At 57.3% G+C, this 17,962-nt stretch overlaps 3 protein-coding genes across 3 annotated transcripts in view; 2 read left to right on the forward strand and 1 right to left on the reverse strand.

Moving 5' to 3' along the window:
* Positions 1–114: 114 nt before the first annotated feature.
* On the forward strand, positions 115–5,307 carry JMJD7 (jumonji domain containing 7). The gene is made up of 5 exons (XM_059181252.1): positions 115–239; positions 3,811–3,964; positions 4,038–4,291; positions 4,650–4,765; positions 5,212–5,307. Exons 1-4 carry the CDS (start codon positions 176–178, stop codon positions 4,760–4,762), a joined length of 585 nt encoding a protein of 194 aa, XP_059037235.1. The 5' UTR covers positions 115–175; the 3' UTR covers positions 4,763–4,765; positions 5,212–5,307.
* Positions 5,212–17,264, forward strand: PLA2G4B (phospholipase A2 group IVB). Its single transcript, XM_059181251.1, has 22 exons — positions 5,212–5,307; positions 5,502–5,578; positions 5,807–5,966; positions 9,049–9,121; positions 9,421–9,557; positions 9,659–9,790; positions 10,132–10,172; positions 10,367–10,409; positions 10,661–10,715; positions 11,059–11,189; positions 11,453–11,536; positions 11,854–11,888; positions 12,482–12,617; positions 13,156–13,292; positions 13,498–13,720; positions 13,846–13,963; positions 14,236–14,373; positions 14,542–14,646; positions 14,804–14,983; positions 15,312–15,478; positions 16,017–16,203; positions 16,291–17,264. The coding sequence occupies exons 2-22, from the start codon at positions 5,559–5,561 to the stop codon at positions 16,503–16,505; spliced, it is 2,517 nt and encodes an 838-aa protein (XP_059037234.1). The 5' UTR covers positions 5,212–5,307; positions 5,502–5,558; the 3' UTR covers positions 16,506–17,264.
* SPTBN5 (spectrin beta, non-erythrocytic 5) overlaps positions 17,263–17,962 on the reverse strand; it is a 45,928-nt gene continuing 45,228 nt past the window's right edge. Inside the window, exon 70 of the mRNA XM_059181219.1 lies at positions 17,263–17,505. Coding sequence (XP_059037202.1) covers positions 17,438–17,505 — 68 coding nt within the window. The 3' untranslated portion in view covers positions 17,263–17,437. The remainder of the gene's footprint in view (positions 17,506–17,962) is intronic.

Consider the following 17,962-nt stretch of genomic DNA (forward strand, 5'->3'; position numbering starts at 1 on the left):
AGGCGGGAGAAGGCACGGCTTTTCACAGGCGGTGGTGTTAGCCGAATCCGGGCGCGGGGGAGGGGGGGAGGCGGGGGCCGGGGCTCAGCGGCTGGGGGCGGGCCCGGTGGGGCGGGGCCTCTCGGGGCGGAGTCTTCAGGGGGCGGACGCGTGGCCTCGCAGCGGCGGCGGCGTGATGGCGGAGGCGGCTTTGGACGCCGTGCGGAGGGAGTTACGAGAATTCCCGGCCGCCGCAAGGGGTGAGTGGGTTCACGCGGAGGCTGCGGCGGCCTCGCCTAGACCGCGGGGCAGCCTCACGACGCGGGCGGGACCTTGGGCATGCGGGGAACCGGGGCCCCGAGTCGGGAGGGCCCTGACCCTCCTGGGCCGCCGACACCACGGTTCCCGTGAGTTCGTGTCCTCAAGGAGCGCAGGAGCTCGTTCACCTGACTCGTTGCCGGCCCCTCTCCGATCACTCTTTTTTGTTCCACCCCTGCCCTCGCCCCCGTGCTGAGTCCTCAGCTCCCCTGCTCCAGTGTTCTCGTGGCTTTCTGGGGGTGACTCTTCGCCCTACTCCCAAGGCCCGGGCCAGTCTTCCCCCTGGTGTGTTTCCCACAGTCAGCCCGTCCTGAGTAATGGGGCGGTCTGTTGTTGCCCTTCCCAGCCTTTCCTATCGCTGTCTTAAGGTGGTCGGATGCTCCCTTTCCGAACCCTTTGCTGGAACGCTTTATTTTTCTACGAGCTGGTGCAGAGCTTTGGGAGAATTGTAGGCAGCTGTATAAGTAATCATTGGCTTTGCCCCTGCTTGTTTTTTTGTTTTTCTCTCTCCTTAATTCCTTCCCTCCCATATCTGTTTTACCATTAATTAGCAACACGTGCACGTGGCTTAAAAAAAAAAAAAAACCCGGATTTATAATGCAAGGATACCTCCCATTCTAGGCTCCAGTTTGCATCCTTCCAGAAATACTCAGTTTATATCTATACACACACACGCCTATATAGCTCCTTCTGTATACAAGTGGTAGCCTGATAAACACAATTTTCTGCACGAAGTATCCTGAAGATCGTCGTATATCCTTCTTTCTCAGTCATTTTCACTCCTGTGTACTAGTATGGTAATTCACTGAATCAGCCTACTGTTGATAGGCATTTAGGTCATTTGCAGTGTTTCTTTTCACCAATGTTGCAACGAATATTTTGAGCCCCTCAGTACTAAGCACCTCAATGTGTGAGGCTCTGAACAATGTATTTAGGATATGTCACTGAATAAAATTTTTGCCCTGGTGGACCTTACATTCCAGGTGAGGAGGTAATCCTAGACACACTAAATGAGTTAATTATACAGTAGAAGAGGTGGATTAGAAGATCAGTGTTGTGGGTAAAAAAGTAAAGCAGAATAAAAGGTCTCAGGCTAGGAAGGGGGGGTGCGCAGGTTCCAATTTTAAGTAAGATATTCATGGTGGGTAAGCTTAGATAAAGCGACATTTGAGCACAGGCTTGACAAAGGGGGGCGGCGGGGAGGAAGTGAGCTGCTCAGACATCAGAGAAGGGTCTTGCATGTACAGGGCACTGGGACAGATGCCCTGAGGTGGGACCGTGCCTGGTGTGTGGTGAGTGCACGGAACAGTGATAAGGCCAGTGTGGCTGGAGCAGGCTTTCTGCACCTGTGAATTTTGTGTTTAAAGTTCTAACAGAAGAACTGTTAGACCAAAGGAATTGTTTGAATTCCTTTTGAAATTCTCTCACATCGAAGCCTCAGCAGGGAGCAATAGCCATTCTCTACAGGAAGTCTTTTAACTGGAAGTAGTAAAACTGAAATAATTGCAGAAAATGCAAAAGGTTAAAAAAAAAAAAGCAGTTTCCACATATTTTAAGAATCTCAGTGAGAACAATAGGGAGATTTTCAGAGCCCCCTAAATCACCTTCCCAAAGCAGGGGTGTCTGCTTTGATGGGATGGCCTAATTAGGAAGACCCTGGGCCAGTGTCTCTCCCCCCAACTTCCCCACTCCCCTTGCTTCCTTTTCTGCTTGGCAGTTTCCATCTTACCTCTCTAGACAGTGAAGCAATCACTGTGCCAGCTCTTATCCTTTTCAGTTTTCTTGGGCCTGCCAGGGTCTTCCCACTCAGTTCCAGTTTTTGATCTAAAGACATTTACTTTCTGCCCGCAAAGCAAAGATGACTTTGCTTTGGTGTGGAGGCTGACATAAGAGATAGGGAATGACCTCAGAGAGAAAATTAGTGCAGTGGCCGCCCGCCCACTGGGGCCAAGACATTCAGGCTAGATCTCACGGATGAAACTAAAAAGTGAAGCCCCGTGCGGCCTCTGTAGAAGCCAGGAAAAAGGCATTCCAGTCTGAGTGAGCAGCAGGAACAAAGTTTGGCTCCACCTGAGAGTGTGGTAAGGGGCCGGCACCAGACAGGAGGAAACCAGACTGGAAAGGTAGGTTGGGCCTGATCATGTATCACCTTGAATGCATGCCAGGACGGACTATAATTTGTAAACCATCAAAGCATTTTTTTTTTAAACGAGGGGTATGACAAGATGAGATTGTATTTTAGGAAGATGACTAGGGCCAGGGTGAGGGGTGCTTTGCGAAGGAGTGGAAGTAAGCCAAGGAAACTAGTTAGTTGACTGCAGCAAACAGCCAGCCAGGAGATGTTGGAGACTCTGTTTCAACCACTAAGCCAACATTTGCTGAGCTCCTGCTGTGTATTAGGGATCATTCTATGACCTGGGGATACACCAGCAAATGAGACTTGCATCTCTGTCTTTGTGGAGTTTATGTTCTATTTTAGCAAGAGAGATCAATAAACAGTTTTGCTAAGGGAGGTACGTAGTGTGTTACGTGGTGATGAAAAAGGGAGAGAAAAGAAAAAAAGGGAAGGGGTGTAGGATTGTTTGGGACAGGTTCCAATTTAAAAGGGTCGCCAGGGAAGGAAGCCTCACTGAAGTGATATTTGAGGACCCAAGGAGGTAGTCTGAATGTAGATAGCAGCAGAGGGGAGGTGGGGGGTGGTTGGAGAGACAGAGGAGGTGGCATCAGTAGAACTTCAGGACCACCCATAGGGTGACCAGAGTGAGGAAGAAGGAAGAGCCGAGAAGAGGAGGTCTGTGAGAAGTGACACAGGGCCACTAGAAACATCTGCGCAGGTGGCGTCCTGTTCGACCTGCCTACATGCACAAGGTAGCGTGGGGTGTCCGAGGGTGGTGATGCCATTGGGTAAGATCAGAAACACAGTTCAGCCCTTAACTCTTCCTCTTAGGGTTTCGTGGGGCAGCCTGTCTCCCCAGTTGGGTTGTAATCTTCTTGTGATGACAGTAGGATCCTCCCTTGATACCTCCACACGGGCCAGACCAAGCACTGAGTACATTCTAGGTGCTCAGTGAATATATCACTGGGGGGAGGGTGCTTTCCAGAGTCTTGACTCACCCACACCAGTCTGTGGCCTTGGGGCCTCAGCTCTGCTCATTCTGGAGCTCCCTGCACCACCTGAAATGGCTGCCTGCCCTCATGGCTGCGGGGGGGTTAGGCACTGCAGAATGGGAAAGCCAAGGGGTCACTATATGGGGCTGGACGTGGTCTCGAGGAGGGTTTGGGTTTGGGGTTGAGCAGCAGCCTCCGGCTTGTGGACTCTGAGGGCTGCATCTTGGTGTGTTTGTGGGTGCTTCACACTTTCTCCCTTAAAGTTCCCTCTTTCATCAGTTCCTGGTTGTCCAGGGTCCCTTGGGCATCAGTGGGCATCATCCAGTGGTGACAGTGTGCCCTGCAGAGGGAGGGGCAGCAGCTGGGCGCTCTCGTCTTCAGCCCCCCTCCACCTCTTTTTCTCAGAGCTCAGCGTGCCTCCTGCCGTGCCCTACCTGGACGAGCCCCCCACTCCGCTCCACTTCTACCGCGACTGGGTCTGCCCCAACAGGCCCTGCATCATCCGTAATGCCCTGCAGCACTGGCCAGCTCTGCGGAAGTGGTCCTTCCCCTATCTCAGGTGGGGGCTGCCCTAGGGGGTGTTGGGTGGTACTTGGTGGTATTTGGGTGCAGCTGAAAGTCCTCTCCTCCAGAGCCACAGTGGGCTCCACAGAGGTGAGCGTGGCTGTGACCCCCGATGGCTATGCCGATGCCGTTCGAGCGGACCGCTTCGTGATGCCAGCCGAGCGCCGCCTGCCCCTGAACCACGTGTTGGATGTGCTAGAGGGCCATGCCCAACACCCGGGGGTCCTCTACGTGCAGAAGCAGTGCTCCAACCTACCCACCGAGCTGCCCCAGCTGCTGCCTGATCTGGAGTCCCATGTTCCCTGGGCCTCCGAGGCACTGGGTGAGTGACGATGTCAGCTGGGCAGGGAAGAAATGGGGAGGAAGGAGTCGGCTCTGCTTGCAGCCTCTCCCTTGGGTGATGACTTCGCCCACACTCTTGGTCCCTCAGGGTCGGGTTCTGTGCACTAAACACCCAAGTCTCCAGGCCGTGACTTTGAATTGAACAACTGAACATTGCTGTCCTCCTTTGTGCTCCAGGGGAGGAGGCCCCTCTTGGAACTCACCCTTCTCTGTTTTCTCCCTGTGAGTCTCTGGTCCCCCCTCCAGGCTCTGGACCAGTATCACCGTATGGTGGTTATTCCCAGCCTGGCCTTGGAGGACAGCCCCTCCTAACTCGCTCTCTTACCTCCAACCTGCAGGAAAGATGCCTGATGCTGTGAACTTCTGGCTGGGGGAGGCGGCTGCAGTGACATCTTGTAGGTGTCAAAGGGATGCAGAGGTGGGGGAGGAGGGAAGAGGAGGCCAAGAGTAGAAGGTTGGTTTGGATGGAAGTTGGACTGACTATTCTCTCCAGGATTTCTACCCGGATTCTGGGGTTTTGACACAACAGAGGGCTTCCCGACAGCTCAGGCTGGGGAAGGTCCCATGGCACTGGCAGCAGAGGACGTGGTTTCTTCTAGGTCTCTAGAAAGCCTACCAAAGGCTAGATAGGTCAGGGGTGAACTCAGAAGAGCCCTGTTTGCTTGAATTCCCCCTCTTGTTAGAGATGAGCCCCAGTGAGCATCAGGTCCCTGGTGGGCCTAGATCTGAAACCCTAATGCTTGCCCACATCCTCACCATCCCCTTGAGCCTCCCTTGTGTTCTTCTTTTAGACCATCTGTCACATCTGTCTTGGGGGCAGGGCCCTGAATGTGATTATTTGGCTCCTCCTGTGCCCTGACCCTCATAACCTTGCCCACTGGGCCTTCTTTGCATTGGCAGTACATAAGGACCACTACGAGAACCTCTACTGTGTGGTCTCAGGGGAGAAACGCTTCCTGCTACACCCACCCAGCGACCGGCCCTTCATCCCCTATGGTATGGGACTCCATCAGCAGGGGCTGAAGAGCAGGGGGCCAAGGTAGAGGGAGGCCAGTGAGGGCCCTGGGTGGGCTGGTGCGCCAGGCCTGAGGTGTGGATGCAGTGTTGCAGTTGTACTCAACACTGGGAGCAAGTGGGAGGAACTGAAGCCGCAGCCATTCTAGTGTCCGCACACCTTTCTCTGCTTTCAGAGCTGTACACACCGGCGACCTACCAGCTAACCGAAGAGGACTCCTTTGAGATAGTGGATGAAGAGGCCATGGAGAAGGTGTCTGCCTTGTTCTTGGGCCCTGGGGAGAGGGAAGGGTCGGATACTGGTCTCTGAGGAGCAGGCACAATGGAGCTGGGGAGATGGCATCTGACTCTGAAAGATCCCTAAGTTGGGGCTCTCCCAGTGCTGAACAGGGCCAGGCTCGTGGGCTTTACCTTTGGACGGGACAGAGCTGCAGGGCCTGGGGGCTTTTGACCTGCTCCCCGGCATCCATTGTGTCCCCAGGTACCCTGGATCCCACTGGACCCGCTGGCTCCGGATCTGGCCCGGTACCCCAGTTACAGTCAGGCCCGGGCCCTTTGCTGCACGGTGCAGGCCGGTGAGATGCTCTACCTGCCGGCCCTGTGGTTCCACCATGTGCAGCAGTCCCATGGCTGCATTGCGGGTGAGGAGCTGGCCCAGCAGGGCAGCTGGGCGGTGGGTCAGGGTGGCAGGTAGTTCAGAGGGGGACCTTTGTGCAAGGGTCTCCATTTTGTCCACAGTGAACTACTGGTATGACATGGAGTATGACCTTAAGTACAGTTACTTCCAGCTGCTTGACTCCCTTACTAAGGCCTCGGGCCTCGACTGATGGAGCCCTGCTGAACACTGCCTACATTGCCAACTGGGGGAAAAGGTCGTGTCCCTCCCTGGCCAGGTCACTTCCAGAGGCAACCCAGAGTCAGTGTGCTGGCTGCTGGCCTAGCTCAGCTTGGGATCAGCGATGGAGGACTTGGGGAGGTGACCTGGAGGTCCAGGAGGTGCCAGACAGGTCTGGGTGTAGGCTCCCAGGAAGTTGCCACACAGGTGAGGCAGCAGCTTGTCCTGGGGGGAGGCGTGGGGCTTCAGGTGTGGTGCCACCTCTCGCTGGCCCCGTGGCCTCGGGCAGCTGATTGCCTTGGAGCACTGGCAGAAGGTTGCTTCCTTCCCCACGGGGTGTTGGGAGCCTCGGAGAGAGCGCCTTAGGGACCATAAGGGCTGTCATGGAGGGAAACATGCAATAAAAGATGACTGATTTACATGTGCTGAGACTCCCTCTCGAAGGTGCCTTCTATGGTCTGGTGAGGGCTGGAAGGTTTAGGTAAACATTTCAGAGTTACTCTGATAGCGGCCAAGGGCCGGTTTCAGACCTGAGCCTGAGGGGCTCTCAGCTCCCAAGACCCCTCTCTCCATGATAGCCATCACAGCCACTCTTAGGGCGAGTGCACCTCACTGACTCAGCCTGTGAAGCCGCACTGAGCTTTACTCTGCCTTGTTGGCTGTCCTCCGGCTCCAGGGCAGCTGGTGGGGTTTGGAGCCTCCAGGGACACTCCTGCTTCTCCCACAACAAGGACAGGTAGGGGACCCCTGCCCCCTACCTCCGCAGGGGTCCCTGCACTCAGACCCCCTCCCTCCCTGCAGCCACCCAGACCTGGAAGAGCCCCCATCCCTGAATGCCACCCGGAGGCCTCATCATCCTGGCCACCCGGCTCCAAGGGTGGAGGCAGCCCTGCATGACTTGGGAAGGCTGCACGGAGTAAACCACACCCCTGCTGGGTTGTGATGGGCCTGAGGCACTGAGGTTGGCCAAGTGCTTCAGTCAGGACCGGGCATTCCTGTCCTACTGGCACTGAAGGTTGTGAAAGACCCTGTGACAGGGGATGAGACTCTTCCACTTGCTGCTGCCCTGGGCCCACTCCCTACTTTCTAGACGTCAGTGGCCCTTCTAGGTGCGGGCATGAGAGCAGGGGTGGGTGGGATTGGTGCTGATGGCAACGGCTGGAGGAAACAGGTCTTCGTGGGTGGTAGGCCCCCATCACGGGGGTGTCTGAGTCTCCGCATAGGTTTAAGGTCCCTCGTTTCCTTGGCAGGTGGCTTGTCTTAGAGTGGGTGTGAGGCTTGGGTGGAGTGGGAGCAGTTGGGAGGGACCAGGGAGGAGCTTGGGGCAAACAGGTACATCACTGGCCCTGGGTTAAAAAGCCAGCAGTCCTTGGTCCTGCGTCCACTGCCTGCCATTTGTGGCCCTTGAGAACAGCCAGCCTCATGGCTCTGGTAAGACCTGCTAGGGCACTAGGCCCCTACTCTGACCCTTGGTCCTCCTGGGGCCTGGTTAATACTATTTATTCTTTAATGTTTATTTATTTTTAATTTTTAAAATTTGTTGACTTGAGAGAGAGTACGCATGTGGAGCTGGGGGTGGAGAGGGGGCAGAAGGAGAGAATCTCCAGCTTACTGCCCACGGAGCTCGGAGCCCGATGCGTGGGGCCCGACTTTTGGGGGCCCGTGGCTGGTCCTCACCTGAGCTGAAATAAAGAGTTGGATGCTTAACTGAGTCACCCTGGTGTCTCCAGCTTAATGCTATTTCTTACTGGGAGCTGTGGGTGTCTCCAGGTGTGGAGAAGGGAGTCGGTGGGGGATGCTGGTGTCGGATGAAGGTGTCCTGCCCTAGCGATGGGCTCCAGGCAGAGTTCCCTGGCCCTGTGGGTTTGGGCCCTGAGAGCCCAGGTTCCGAGGAAGTGGGTTCTCCCAGGCTTGGACCGTGGGGGCTCCAGGGCAGACACTGACAGATGTGTTTCCCCAGCTCTGCTCCTGGACTGTATCCTTCAGGACCCTTCTGAGGCCAAAAGGAATAGCTGGTACAGGCTTCCCTGGCACACTTGCCATGGTTTATATCCCCAGATCCATGTTCATGGGTTTGGATGGACCCACCTGGGGACCCTCTTTCGCCCAACCCTGTAGCCCCTGGAGGACTTGAAAACCTGTGGGAGGTGGGAGCTGCTAACTGCTGTTCCTACTCAAGCAGAGGGCCCATTTCCAGAAATGATTCCTGGCCAGGGGTGGAGAGGCTGTCTGAAAACCAAGTCTGTGTTCATTTCTGTTTCTCCAAAGAGACCTGCAGCTAAATGCCTACATTTAGCTGCTTAACTAGGGGAGGGGTCCCACCAGGGAGCCCGAGGCCAGGCTGGGTCTGGCTCCCTCTGGAGCCTCCTATTCCTCCAGGCCTCCTGCCACCCAAGGCCAGCCTCCAGGCCACTTAGCAGGGGTTAGCTGGGATGTGTTAGCTATGGGGTCAAAAGATTGGAAGAAACTATAGCAGGAACTGGAAGCAGGTGAGTGTGGGATGGAGAGCTTGAGTTGTGCCAGCCTGGTCTGTCCTGGCCCTGAACCTCACGCAAGTGACTAGCCTTTCTGTGCTTCTGTTTCCTTGTGGGACTGGTTATAATAAGTAGTCCCTACACATAGGGCGGTTGTGTGATTAAATGAATGTACATAAAGCCCTTGGACCAGTGCCGGCGCCGAGTGTTGTGTAAGTATTGGTAGGTAGCTGCTACCATAGCCGCCTTTCCTTTCAGGGCTCTGATGGGGTGCAGAGCAGCCGTGTGGCTGGGCAGGGCCAGTCCCTTTGGGTCATGATTAGTCTTGGAGGGGTCACCCTGGCCTCTTCTATGACCCTCGTCTCCTTTGGGCCCAGCAGCCTGCAGCAAGCCTGTCCTCTCCCCACTCTGCAGGCAAAAATTCCTGGGACCTGCTTGCTCACTGTTCGTGTCCTGCAGGCTCATGGCCTGCCCTCAAAGGACCTAGGTGAGTGTTGGGCCCAGGGAGGACATCGACATTGTAGCTGGGTTCACAGTGGGACAGAGCCAGTGGGAAGAGACTCCAGGGCTGGGGATGCAGGAAGTCCAAGAGAGGGTGCCAAGAGGAGGGACTGGGTTGAATGTCAGGTAGGCCCTCAGCCTCTCCTCCTCCTACCTCCTGACCCAGCCCCATTCCATGGGTCTCAGCCTCTGGGGCCTGCTTGTGATGGAAGGTCATGGACTGTGGGCAGCTGGGCTGGGTTGGGCTCTTGACCATTAGCAGGCACATGTTCCCCCTTCCCACAGTGACTCCCTCTGACTGCTATGTGAGTCTGTGGCTGCCCACAGCCTCTAGCCACAGGCTCCAGACACGCACGGTCAAGAACAGCAGAAACCCCATCTGGAATCAGAGCTTTCGCTTTCGAATCCACAGCCAGCTCAAGGTGGGCCCACTGTCCCTGACAGCCCTCACTCCATGCTCTGACCTGCTCATCTTCCTACTCCACTCCTCCTTCCTGCAGCTGCTCACTCTCTTCCTTTCCAGAATGTCTTGCAGCTGCAAGTCTTTGACCAGGACCTTCTGACCAGTGATGACCCCATGTTGTCAGTGCTGTTTGACTTGGGGACTTTGCAGGCTGGGGACTTTCGCCGAGAGAGCTTCTCACTGAACCCTCAGGCAAGGCTGTGCACAGGGTAACAGTGGGGTTCCGCCCAGGGAGGAGAGCTGGGCACATGGCCCTCTTCTCCAGTGAGTGGTCTAGGCTCCCTGGCATCTCAAAGGCCATAGTCAGCCAGGACCTGCTGTCACTGAAGAACAGTCCCATCTCCGGCCCTCTTTCGTGGCCCTTAAGCCAAGAACAGCTTTCTAGGAGCCCCCCAGAGAAGGTGGACAGAGCAACCTGGAGATGGACATTGGTTCTCCCCACCTTTGGGGCCCGAGGAACCCCAGCTGGCATCTGCATTAAAATCTATACACATGCTCCTCTCCCTTTCTAACTTGCCCTTTTATGTCTCCAGGGTGAGGAGCGGCTAGAAGTTGAATTTCGGCTGCAGAGACTGTGAGTCAGGAGGGATGGGGTGATTCCTGGGTGGGAGTGTTTCTTTTGGGGAAAGGACAGAGCCCAGCACACGCAGAGCTGACACCTTTCCCTGGGAGACCTCTAGTGATGGTGGGGGAATGTCTTGTCCTCCTTGAAGGGTGAGAACCTGGAAAGCTGGGCTTACACTGAGGGTCACTGGGGGCTCTTTCCAGGACAGACTGTGCTGAGCAGCTCGTCAGTAATGGCATCCTGGTGGTGAGTGCAGAAACCCTCCCTCAGGCCTTCTTTCCTGGGCCCGAAGCTTGGGCCCCCACTGGGGACTTGGGTTGATCTGAGTTGGGGAGGCCGTGGGATTTCAGTTCTTCAAGAGAATACAAGCCCAAGCACATGTTTGGTGACTCAGTGCCAATGTAATAAGGTGCTGAGGACCAAAACCAGGGTACTGGGAGGGTGGGGGCCTCTAGCACAGAGGGGTTCAAGTCTAAGGGGCTTTCTTAATGACTCAGGCCCGGGAGCTCTCCTGCTTGCATGTTCGACTGGAGGAGGCAGGGGATCAGAAACGTAAGTCTCTACCTACTAGCATAGCCCACAGCCCTCTGTCCTTGTCTTCCCCTTTCTAAGGGGACCCTGGAAGGGACGGACCTTCCATTAGCTGCCCTCTGCTCTCATAGGCAGCAGTAGAGGTTAGGGGCAGATCCATGCTGGGACTTCCTAGGACTTGAGTGTGCCCCATAGTCTGTGAGGGGGTATGGTGGGGGCCCCATCGCCCAGCCTGGTCCTGTGCCAGTCTTCCCTTGCAGTGGGGGGACAGAAGTGGCCCTCAGGCCCCTTAGGTGAGACAGCCTTGGGCCTCTGAGCATCAAGATCTCACTTGCAGCATCTCTGCTCTGGTTCCTGTTTCCAGAATCTGAGGGCAGAGTTCAGCTTGTGGTTCCTGGGTCCTGTGAGGGTCAACAGGAGGCCTCCGTAGGCGCTGGCCCTGTCTGCTTCCATTGCCCGGCCTGCTGGGAGCAGGAGCTGGGTATCCTTCTGCAGGTAGTGTGCTGCTTCCTCATATGGGGCAGGGCCTGCGGGGTCTTCCTCCCTCCTTTCCTCCCTGCTTGCTCCTAGCCGGCCCCTCTGCTCATGCTGAGCCCTTTGCCACATCACTCTCTAGCAGAATCAGGCATCCTGAGAAGAGGGTGGGTCGATGGCTTCCTACCCCTCTTCCTGCTGCTTTGTTACTCCCTGGGGGCAATGGGTGAGGTCCTTGCTGGAACCAAAGGGTCTTCTGAGGTCTTCTTTCATCTGCCCTGCAGGGTGCCCCTCAAGAGCAACTAAAGGTGCCCCTAAGCGCCTTGCCCTCTGGCCAAGTAGTGAGGCTTGTCTTCCCTACATCCCAGGTACTTGATCACCAGAGGAAGAATGCCAGGAGCATGGGCCGGGCCCTAGGCTTTCAGGGCTGGCCCATTGTAGTAGGGGCTGCAGGCTTTGGGCCAGGTTCTGGGGACAGGGATCTTCTGAGCAGCCCTGCCTTCAAGCCTCAGGCCTTGCCCCTGTGGAGATGGCCGGAGGCCCAAGGGAGCATGGGGTGGGGGGTGGGGGGTGTGTGGGGGGTGGGGGGGTGTGGTGTGGTGTGTTGTTATCATAGGGTGTAACTTGGGCTGGGGTGAAAGAAACATGGTGGCCGACTTTTGTGACTGGTGTTTATGGTTTCCAGGAGCCCCTGATGAGGGTGGAGCTGAGAAAAGAAGGGTGAGAACCGGCTGGGAGAGGGCGGTGGGGTGGTGGTGTGGGGGGGTTACCTAAGTACCTAAGCCTGAGACTGAGGCAGAGAGAGCGCAAGGGAGCTGCCAGAGGAGAGAAATCACACTCCCTTTGGGTGGCAGCTGTTGTGGGTGGACCTTAGCTAACCTTCATGAGACAAGAGGAGTCCCCCAAACTGGGCCCTTCCTCACATGCCTGGAAGACTAGCTTTTCACCTTGAAGAGGTGGGAGCACTGTTTCTTATCTCTTTTGGAGTCATTTTTGGGTGGTGAGGGAGCAAAGCTCAGGGTGGGGGGAGTAGATCTGTGGTGGTGGGACCCACCCAGCGGCCTCCATGCAGCCTGGGACCCCAGCATTTCTGGTCCTGCGAATCCACTTTGTTGCCTTCCTGTGGTCCTGTGGGGGTCCGTGTCCACTTTCTCCCCCTCACAGTCATACACCTCATGCTTCAGGCCAGGCAGGGGTGAGGGCTGGGGAGAGGGGTGGGAGTTGGCAGTGGGTTTCTCAGGGGAGGCAGACCCGGCTTCCTTGTCTGTGATGAGGTGGGGAGCTGCCTCCTAGCCCCTTCCTTACCCCCCTAGACCAAAGGAGCTGGCCGTGCGGCTGGGCTGTGGCCCCTGTGCGGAGGAGCAGGCCTTCCTGAGCAGGAGGAAGCAGCTGGTGGCCAGAGCCCTGAAGCAGGTCCTGCAGCTGGATGACGACCTGCAGGAGGACGAGGTCTGTGGGCCATGTGTACTGGACAGGCTGGGCGGGCGCAGAGCCAAGGGCTTGTTTCTTCAGCAGAGCAGAGCTCGGCCCGCCTCCTGTGTGCCTGCCCCTGCGCTGCTTCCCTGGCGACGCAGCAGAGCATCGCACCAGGCACCTGGAGCTGTAAACCACTTTCCTTCTCCTTGTTTATTGATTCTCAGCCTGGTCCAGGTTTTGGGACTTGGATCCAGTCTGCCCAATCAGTGGGACATGCAGCCTGAGGGCTGCCTGTGGGCCTGGGGGAGCCCCTGGAGGCTCAATCAGCTTGGGGAATCTCCTGTCAAGAGGGAAAGGGGTGGCTGTGTGGGAGACTTTTGAGGTGGCTGTGGGGCTTCCAGAAAGTGGTCACCAGACTCCTCAGGGGCTAGGGGTGAGGAGGTGAGGCCTGGAACTTGTCCATTTGTACTGGAGTTCTTAAAACCAAATAAATCCAATCCTTGAGAGGCTACTTCTGATTAGATCCTCCTCAGCAGGCCTGCCTGACCTGGCCTGGTGTGCTCTCTTCCAGGTCCCCGTGGTCGCTGTCATGGCCACCGGCGGTGGGATACGGGCAATGTTGTCCCTCTACGGGCAGCTGGCTGGACTGAGGGAGCTGGGGCTCTTGGATTGTGTCTCCTACATCACAGGGGCCTCGGGCTCCACCTGGTGAGCTGGCGGCAGGTGCAGTGCAGGAGTTGGGGGGTGGGGGGACTCTTCTAGACTCCGTGGGTGCCTCTGACCCAGCAGTGAGAGAAGGGAGAAAGGATGTGCTGGAGGGAGACCTGCATAGCGGGACTGTTGGAAGGTGCCTACTGGACTGGGATAGAGAGCGCACGGTGTGCAGTGACGCCCTGGCTTTGGCTTTTCCCAGGGCTTTGACCAACCTCTATGAGGACCCAGAATGGTCTCAGAAGGACCTGGCGGGACCCACCGAGTCCCTGAAGACACAGGTGACCAAAAGCAAGTTGGGCGTGCTTGCCCCCAGCCAGCTGCAGCGGTACCGGCAGGAGCTGGCTGAGCGGGCCCGCCTGGGCCACCCGCCCTGCTTCACCAACCTGTGGGCCCTCATCAGTGAGGGCCTGCTGCACGAGGAGGTGCGGGGAGGGGCATGGCCAGGGCACAGCTGGGAGATGGGGAGCAGCCCTGGGCAGCAGGGCGGGCAAAGGTCTCCGGCCCCAGAAAGCCACAGCTTGAGGCTCGAATCCTCTCCTTCCACCAGCCCCGTGACTGCACACTGTCAGACCAGCGGGAGGCCCTGAGTCGAGGCCAGAACCCTCTGCCCATCTACTGTGCCCTAAACACCAAGGAGAAGGGCCTGACCACCTTTGAATTTGGAGGTGAGCAGTCCTGGTGCCGAGAGTGGCGCCCTCGTGGCCAGCAGGGTCGGGGGGAGCTGGGCTTGTGTGTAGAAGGTGGGTGTTTCACTCCCCACTTCAGGGCCAGGTCTCATGCTTGCCAGAGACTGTTATCCTACCAGAGTCACTCATGCTCAGGGTGCCTGCAACCAGTCTGAGTCTCTGGGTCACCAGGCTGCCCCGATGTGAAGCCTGTGGTGTTAGAGGGTGCGGGGGTTCTGATCCCCACAGTGAGGCTGTGTCGTCTCCCACAGAGTGGTGCGAGTTCTCCCCGTATGAGGTTGGCTTTCCCAAGTATGGAGCCTTCATCCCCTCTGAGCTCTTCGGTTCTGAGTTCTTCATGGGGCGCCTGACCAAGCGGCTTCCTGAGTCCCGAATCTGCTTCCTTGAAGGTGAGGGTGGGGCCTGGCAGGTTTGGGAAGCTGGGGTAGTGGGGAGAAGGGGCCCGAGGCAGATGGCAAGCCTCCACCTCTTGGCTCAGTCACGGGGCCGTTTCCTGGTCTAGGATGGGTCAGGTTGTGATAGGGTGGGGGGCTGTCGCCCTCGTGTCCCTCTCTCAGGTATCTGGAGCAACCTGTATGCAGCCAACCTCCAGGACAGCTTATACTGGGCTTCGGAGCCCAGCCAGTTCTGGGACCGCTGGGCACAGGATCAGGCCAGCCGGGGTAGGTGCCTGGGCTTCTTGGAAGGAGCTGGAGATGCAGCCACTGGGGTAGCAGGGGCATGGTGGGCTGGCCTTTGGGAGTCCATGGAAACTGGGGTAAAATTTCAGGGGTCCCCATTTCCTAAAAGACATTCCACTTTCCCCTTTCTTGACTGCAGACAAGGAGCAGGTCCCTCTTCTGAAGATAGAAGAGCCTCCTACGGGGGCCGGAAGGATTGCAGAGTTTTTCACCGACCTTCTGACACGGCGCCCACTGGCCCAGGCCACCCATAATTTCCTGCGTGGCCTCCATTTCCATAAGGACTATTTCCATGATCCTTACTTTTCCACCTGGAAAGGTATCTTCTCTCCTTGGTCCCGGCTCTCCAAGGTCTGCCCATGGCCACCTGAGCCTTGGGTCTCTGGTCTAGACATCGACACCCTCCGACCCCTGGGCCGCAAGCTTCTTGAGCTTAGTTCGCTGGGCTGCCTAGACTGGCAAGCTTTTTTTCTCTCCTTATTTTGGGAACCAGGGCCCCTCTGGCGGGGGCAGGGCGACTCTGGCAGGAGAGCTCAGGGACCAGAGGACAGAGTCGGCTTCTACCAGCAGCACAGTGCTAGCATTAGGCTCAAGGGGTCTGGTGCCCTCAGCACTGCTTTTCCACCCCATCCCCTTAATCATTCCAGCCACCAAACTGGATGGGTTCCCCAACCAGCTGACACCTGCCGAGCCTCACCTTTGTCTGCTGGATGTTGGCTACCTTATCAACACCAGCTTCCCACCCCTTCTGCGGCCCACACGGGATGTGGACCTCGTCCTGTCACTGGATTACAACCTTGAAGGAGCCTTTCAGGTGGGCTGGGGGGGCAGGTGTGGGAGGGAGTAGTGACAACGGGCCTGGCCTGACATTCTGGCTCCTGCCTCCCAGGACATCTACCTTAAAGTCCAGTATCTGGTCCTAGTTCCCTTAGGGTCTGAGATGGAGACAACATGTGAATGGCGTCCTGTGAATTCTGGATCCTATGATTTTTACCACCAGGGGAAGTTAGAGGGACAGGGAGAGGTTTTTAAGTGTATTTTACCTTTGGGACCCCTTTGGGTTCCCTGCCACCCACCATTTGGTCCTGAACCTCGGGAACCCTCTGATGTCAGTTTTCGTTCGTCCAGTAAAGTTTCTGGGAATTGTTAGCAGCCCCTTGCAGTGAGCTCAGTGTTGAAGCACTTTCTAAAGTCTGGCCTGGTCCTGGGGGGTCTGCCTGGGTTCGATTTGGCATCTGGGCACCTAGTCCTAGGGGTCTCAGCTGACTTCCCCGTTCAGTTGGCCCGGCGTTGGAGACACTGGGGAGCCCCCACGGGCCCTGCCCTCTGACCCCCTTCTTCCTGCCGTGCAGCAACTGCAGCTTCTGGGCCGGCTGTGTGGGGAGCAGGGCATCCCATTCCCGCCCATCTCGCCCAGCCCTGAGGAGCAGCGCCAGCCTCGCGAGTGCCACTTGTTTCTAGACCCAGACTGCCCCGACGCCCCGGCGGTGCTGCACTTCCCTCTGGTGGACGACTCCTTCCGGGAGTATTCGGCCCCGGGTGAGCCCCCAGCCCCTTGTCACCCCAGCCCGGCCTTCATGCCTCTCCCTGGGGGACCCCCAGCCTCAGCTCCACACCCTCCCCCAGGCATCCCACGGACCCCCACAGAGAAGGCGGCTGGGGAGGTGAACCTGTCTCCTTCCGACTCTCCCTACCACTACTCGAAGCTGACCTACAGCCTGGAGGATGCAGACAAGCTGCTCCGCCTGACCCACTACAACATCTGCAACAACCGGGAGCAGCTACTGGAGGCCCTGCGGGGTGCCGTGCTGCGGAGGCGACAGCACCACCAACCCCAGTGAGGGCATGGGGGGCAGGCTCAGGGCTTCCCCCGAGCCCCCCAACGGGCCCCTCAGACTTGCACCCAGGAGACCCTGGTGGACAGGAAGAGTTGGGGCAGACACTCCTCACCCAGGGTTCCAGAGCCCCTGGGGCCTGGAGGGCCTAGCCACGGCCCCCTTGCCCTCCGAGGGGCTTCACCAGGCCATGTGCCCAACACCACCCTGACAGGGCCCCACAGCTACCAGCAGCCTTGTCCCCTACATGGGCCAGGAGCCTGAGCGGCTTAGAAGGGCTGGGCCTGGTCTCCTCAGGCCAGAGATGGCTCCCTCTTCAAGCAAAGAGAACGTTTAGAGGGCCTGTGGTCACCCGAGGTAGACATGGGAGACAATGGCTTGAGCCCAGAGTGGTATGGATCCTAGTTGTGGAAGCGCTCAAAGCCCTGGGCCCCTCTCCCCTTGCTCCCTTGAGTAACTGTACTGTGTGAAATAGAGCGGTTTATATGTCACAGAGGCTCATATAAATGTGAGGTGGGAACAGGTGACATCATGCCAGGCTCGTGGTTACACGTAACAAGGACTGGTTTGAAAAAGCTCTTGCCAGACCCCATCCAGAGCTAGCGAATAGGTGCATCTGGACTTCCCCTGAGGAGAAGACCACATGTGCCCTGTTAGGGCCACCCTTTCTAAGCAGTGGGGAGGCCCGTTTGGCCCGGGGGGTTCTGCTGTGGGAACCCTGGCCTTGCGCAGGTGAGTGGACACAGAGGCAGTGGCACCCCCGTCAGACGGCTGCTTTCTTTCCCACAGCAGGGGTGGCCACATCTGCAATCAGAGGAGCCACAGGAACAAGAGAGTGACCTCCTACAGCAAGCTGTGGTCTTGGTGAGGGCTGCCTCTTAACAAGGAACTATCTGTTCCAGACCTTGGTCCTGGTAGCAGAATCTTAGGCTGGTCTCCTAGAGATTGTCCTTGTTGGTAGCCCTGAGGGTTGCTGCCACCTCAGGGTTTGGTTCAGGGTCCTGACCTGTTGGGGGAACAGGAAGGCAGAGTGAACTTAGGGCTTGGCCTCCCTTAGAACATTCCTCCTCCTGCTGGTGCTGGGATTGTGGCTGACAGGCAGCTGCAGGACTGACCATACATAGTGTGCAGAGGGTAGAGGGAAGAGAACAGGTTCTTGTGACCCAAATCCCCCTGTTTGCTCTGGCCCACTGATGCTTGGGCCCTGCCTAGGGCATGTAGCTAGTGTCACAGTGGAAAAAAAATGGGGGCCCTGGGAGCCTTAGAAGCCACCATCCAGGGACAAAGCCTATTCATTCAGCAACATGTTCTCTGGATTTGAAAGTGGAGCCTGTGTGCCAGAGACCACAGCCATGGCCGCCTTCTGAGGTGCTGGAAACACTCCTCGGGCCTGACCTGGGGTGTCTGTCTTTGCGAGAGTCTGTATGAGTGTATGTGTGAGGGGTGACAGCCTGACTTCTGGC

Source organism: Mustela lutreola, chromosome 7, assembly GCF_030435805.1.
Source record: "Mustela lutreola isolate mMusLut2 chromosome 7, mMusLut2.pri, whole genome shotgun sequence".
NCBI lineage: Eukaryota > Metazoa > Chordata > Mammalia > Carnivora > Mustelidae > Mustela > Mustela lutreola.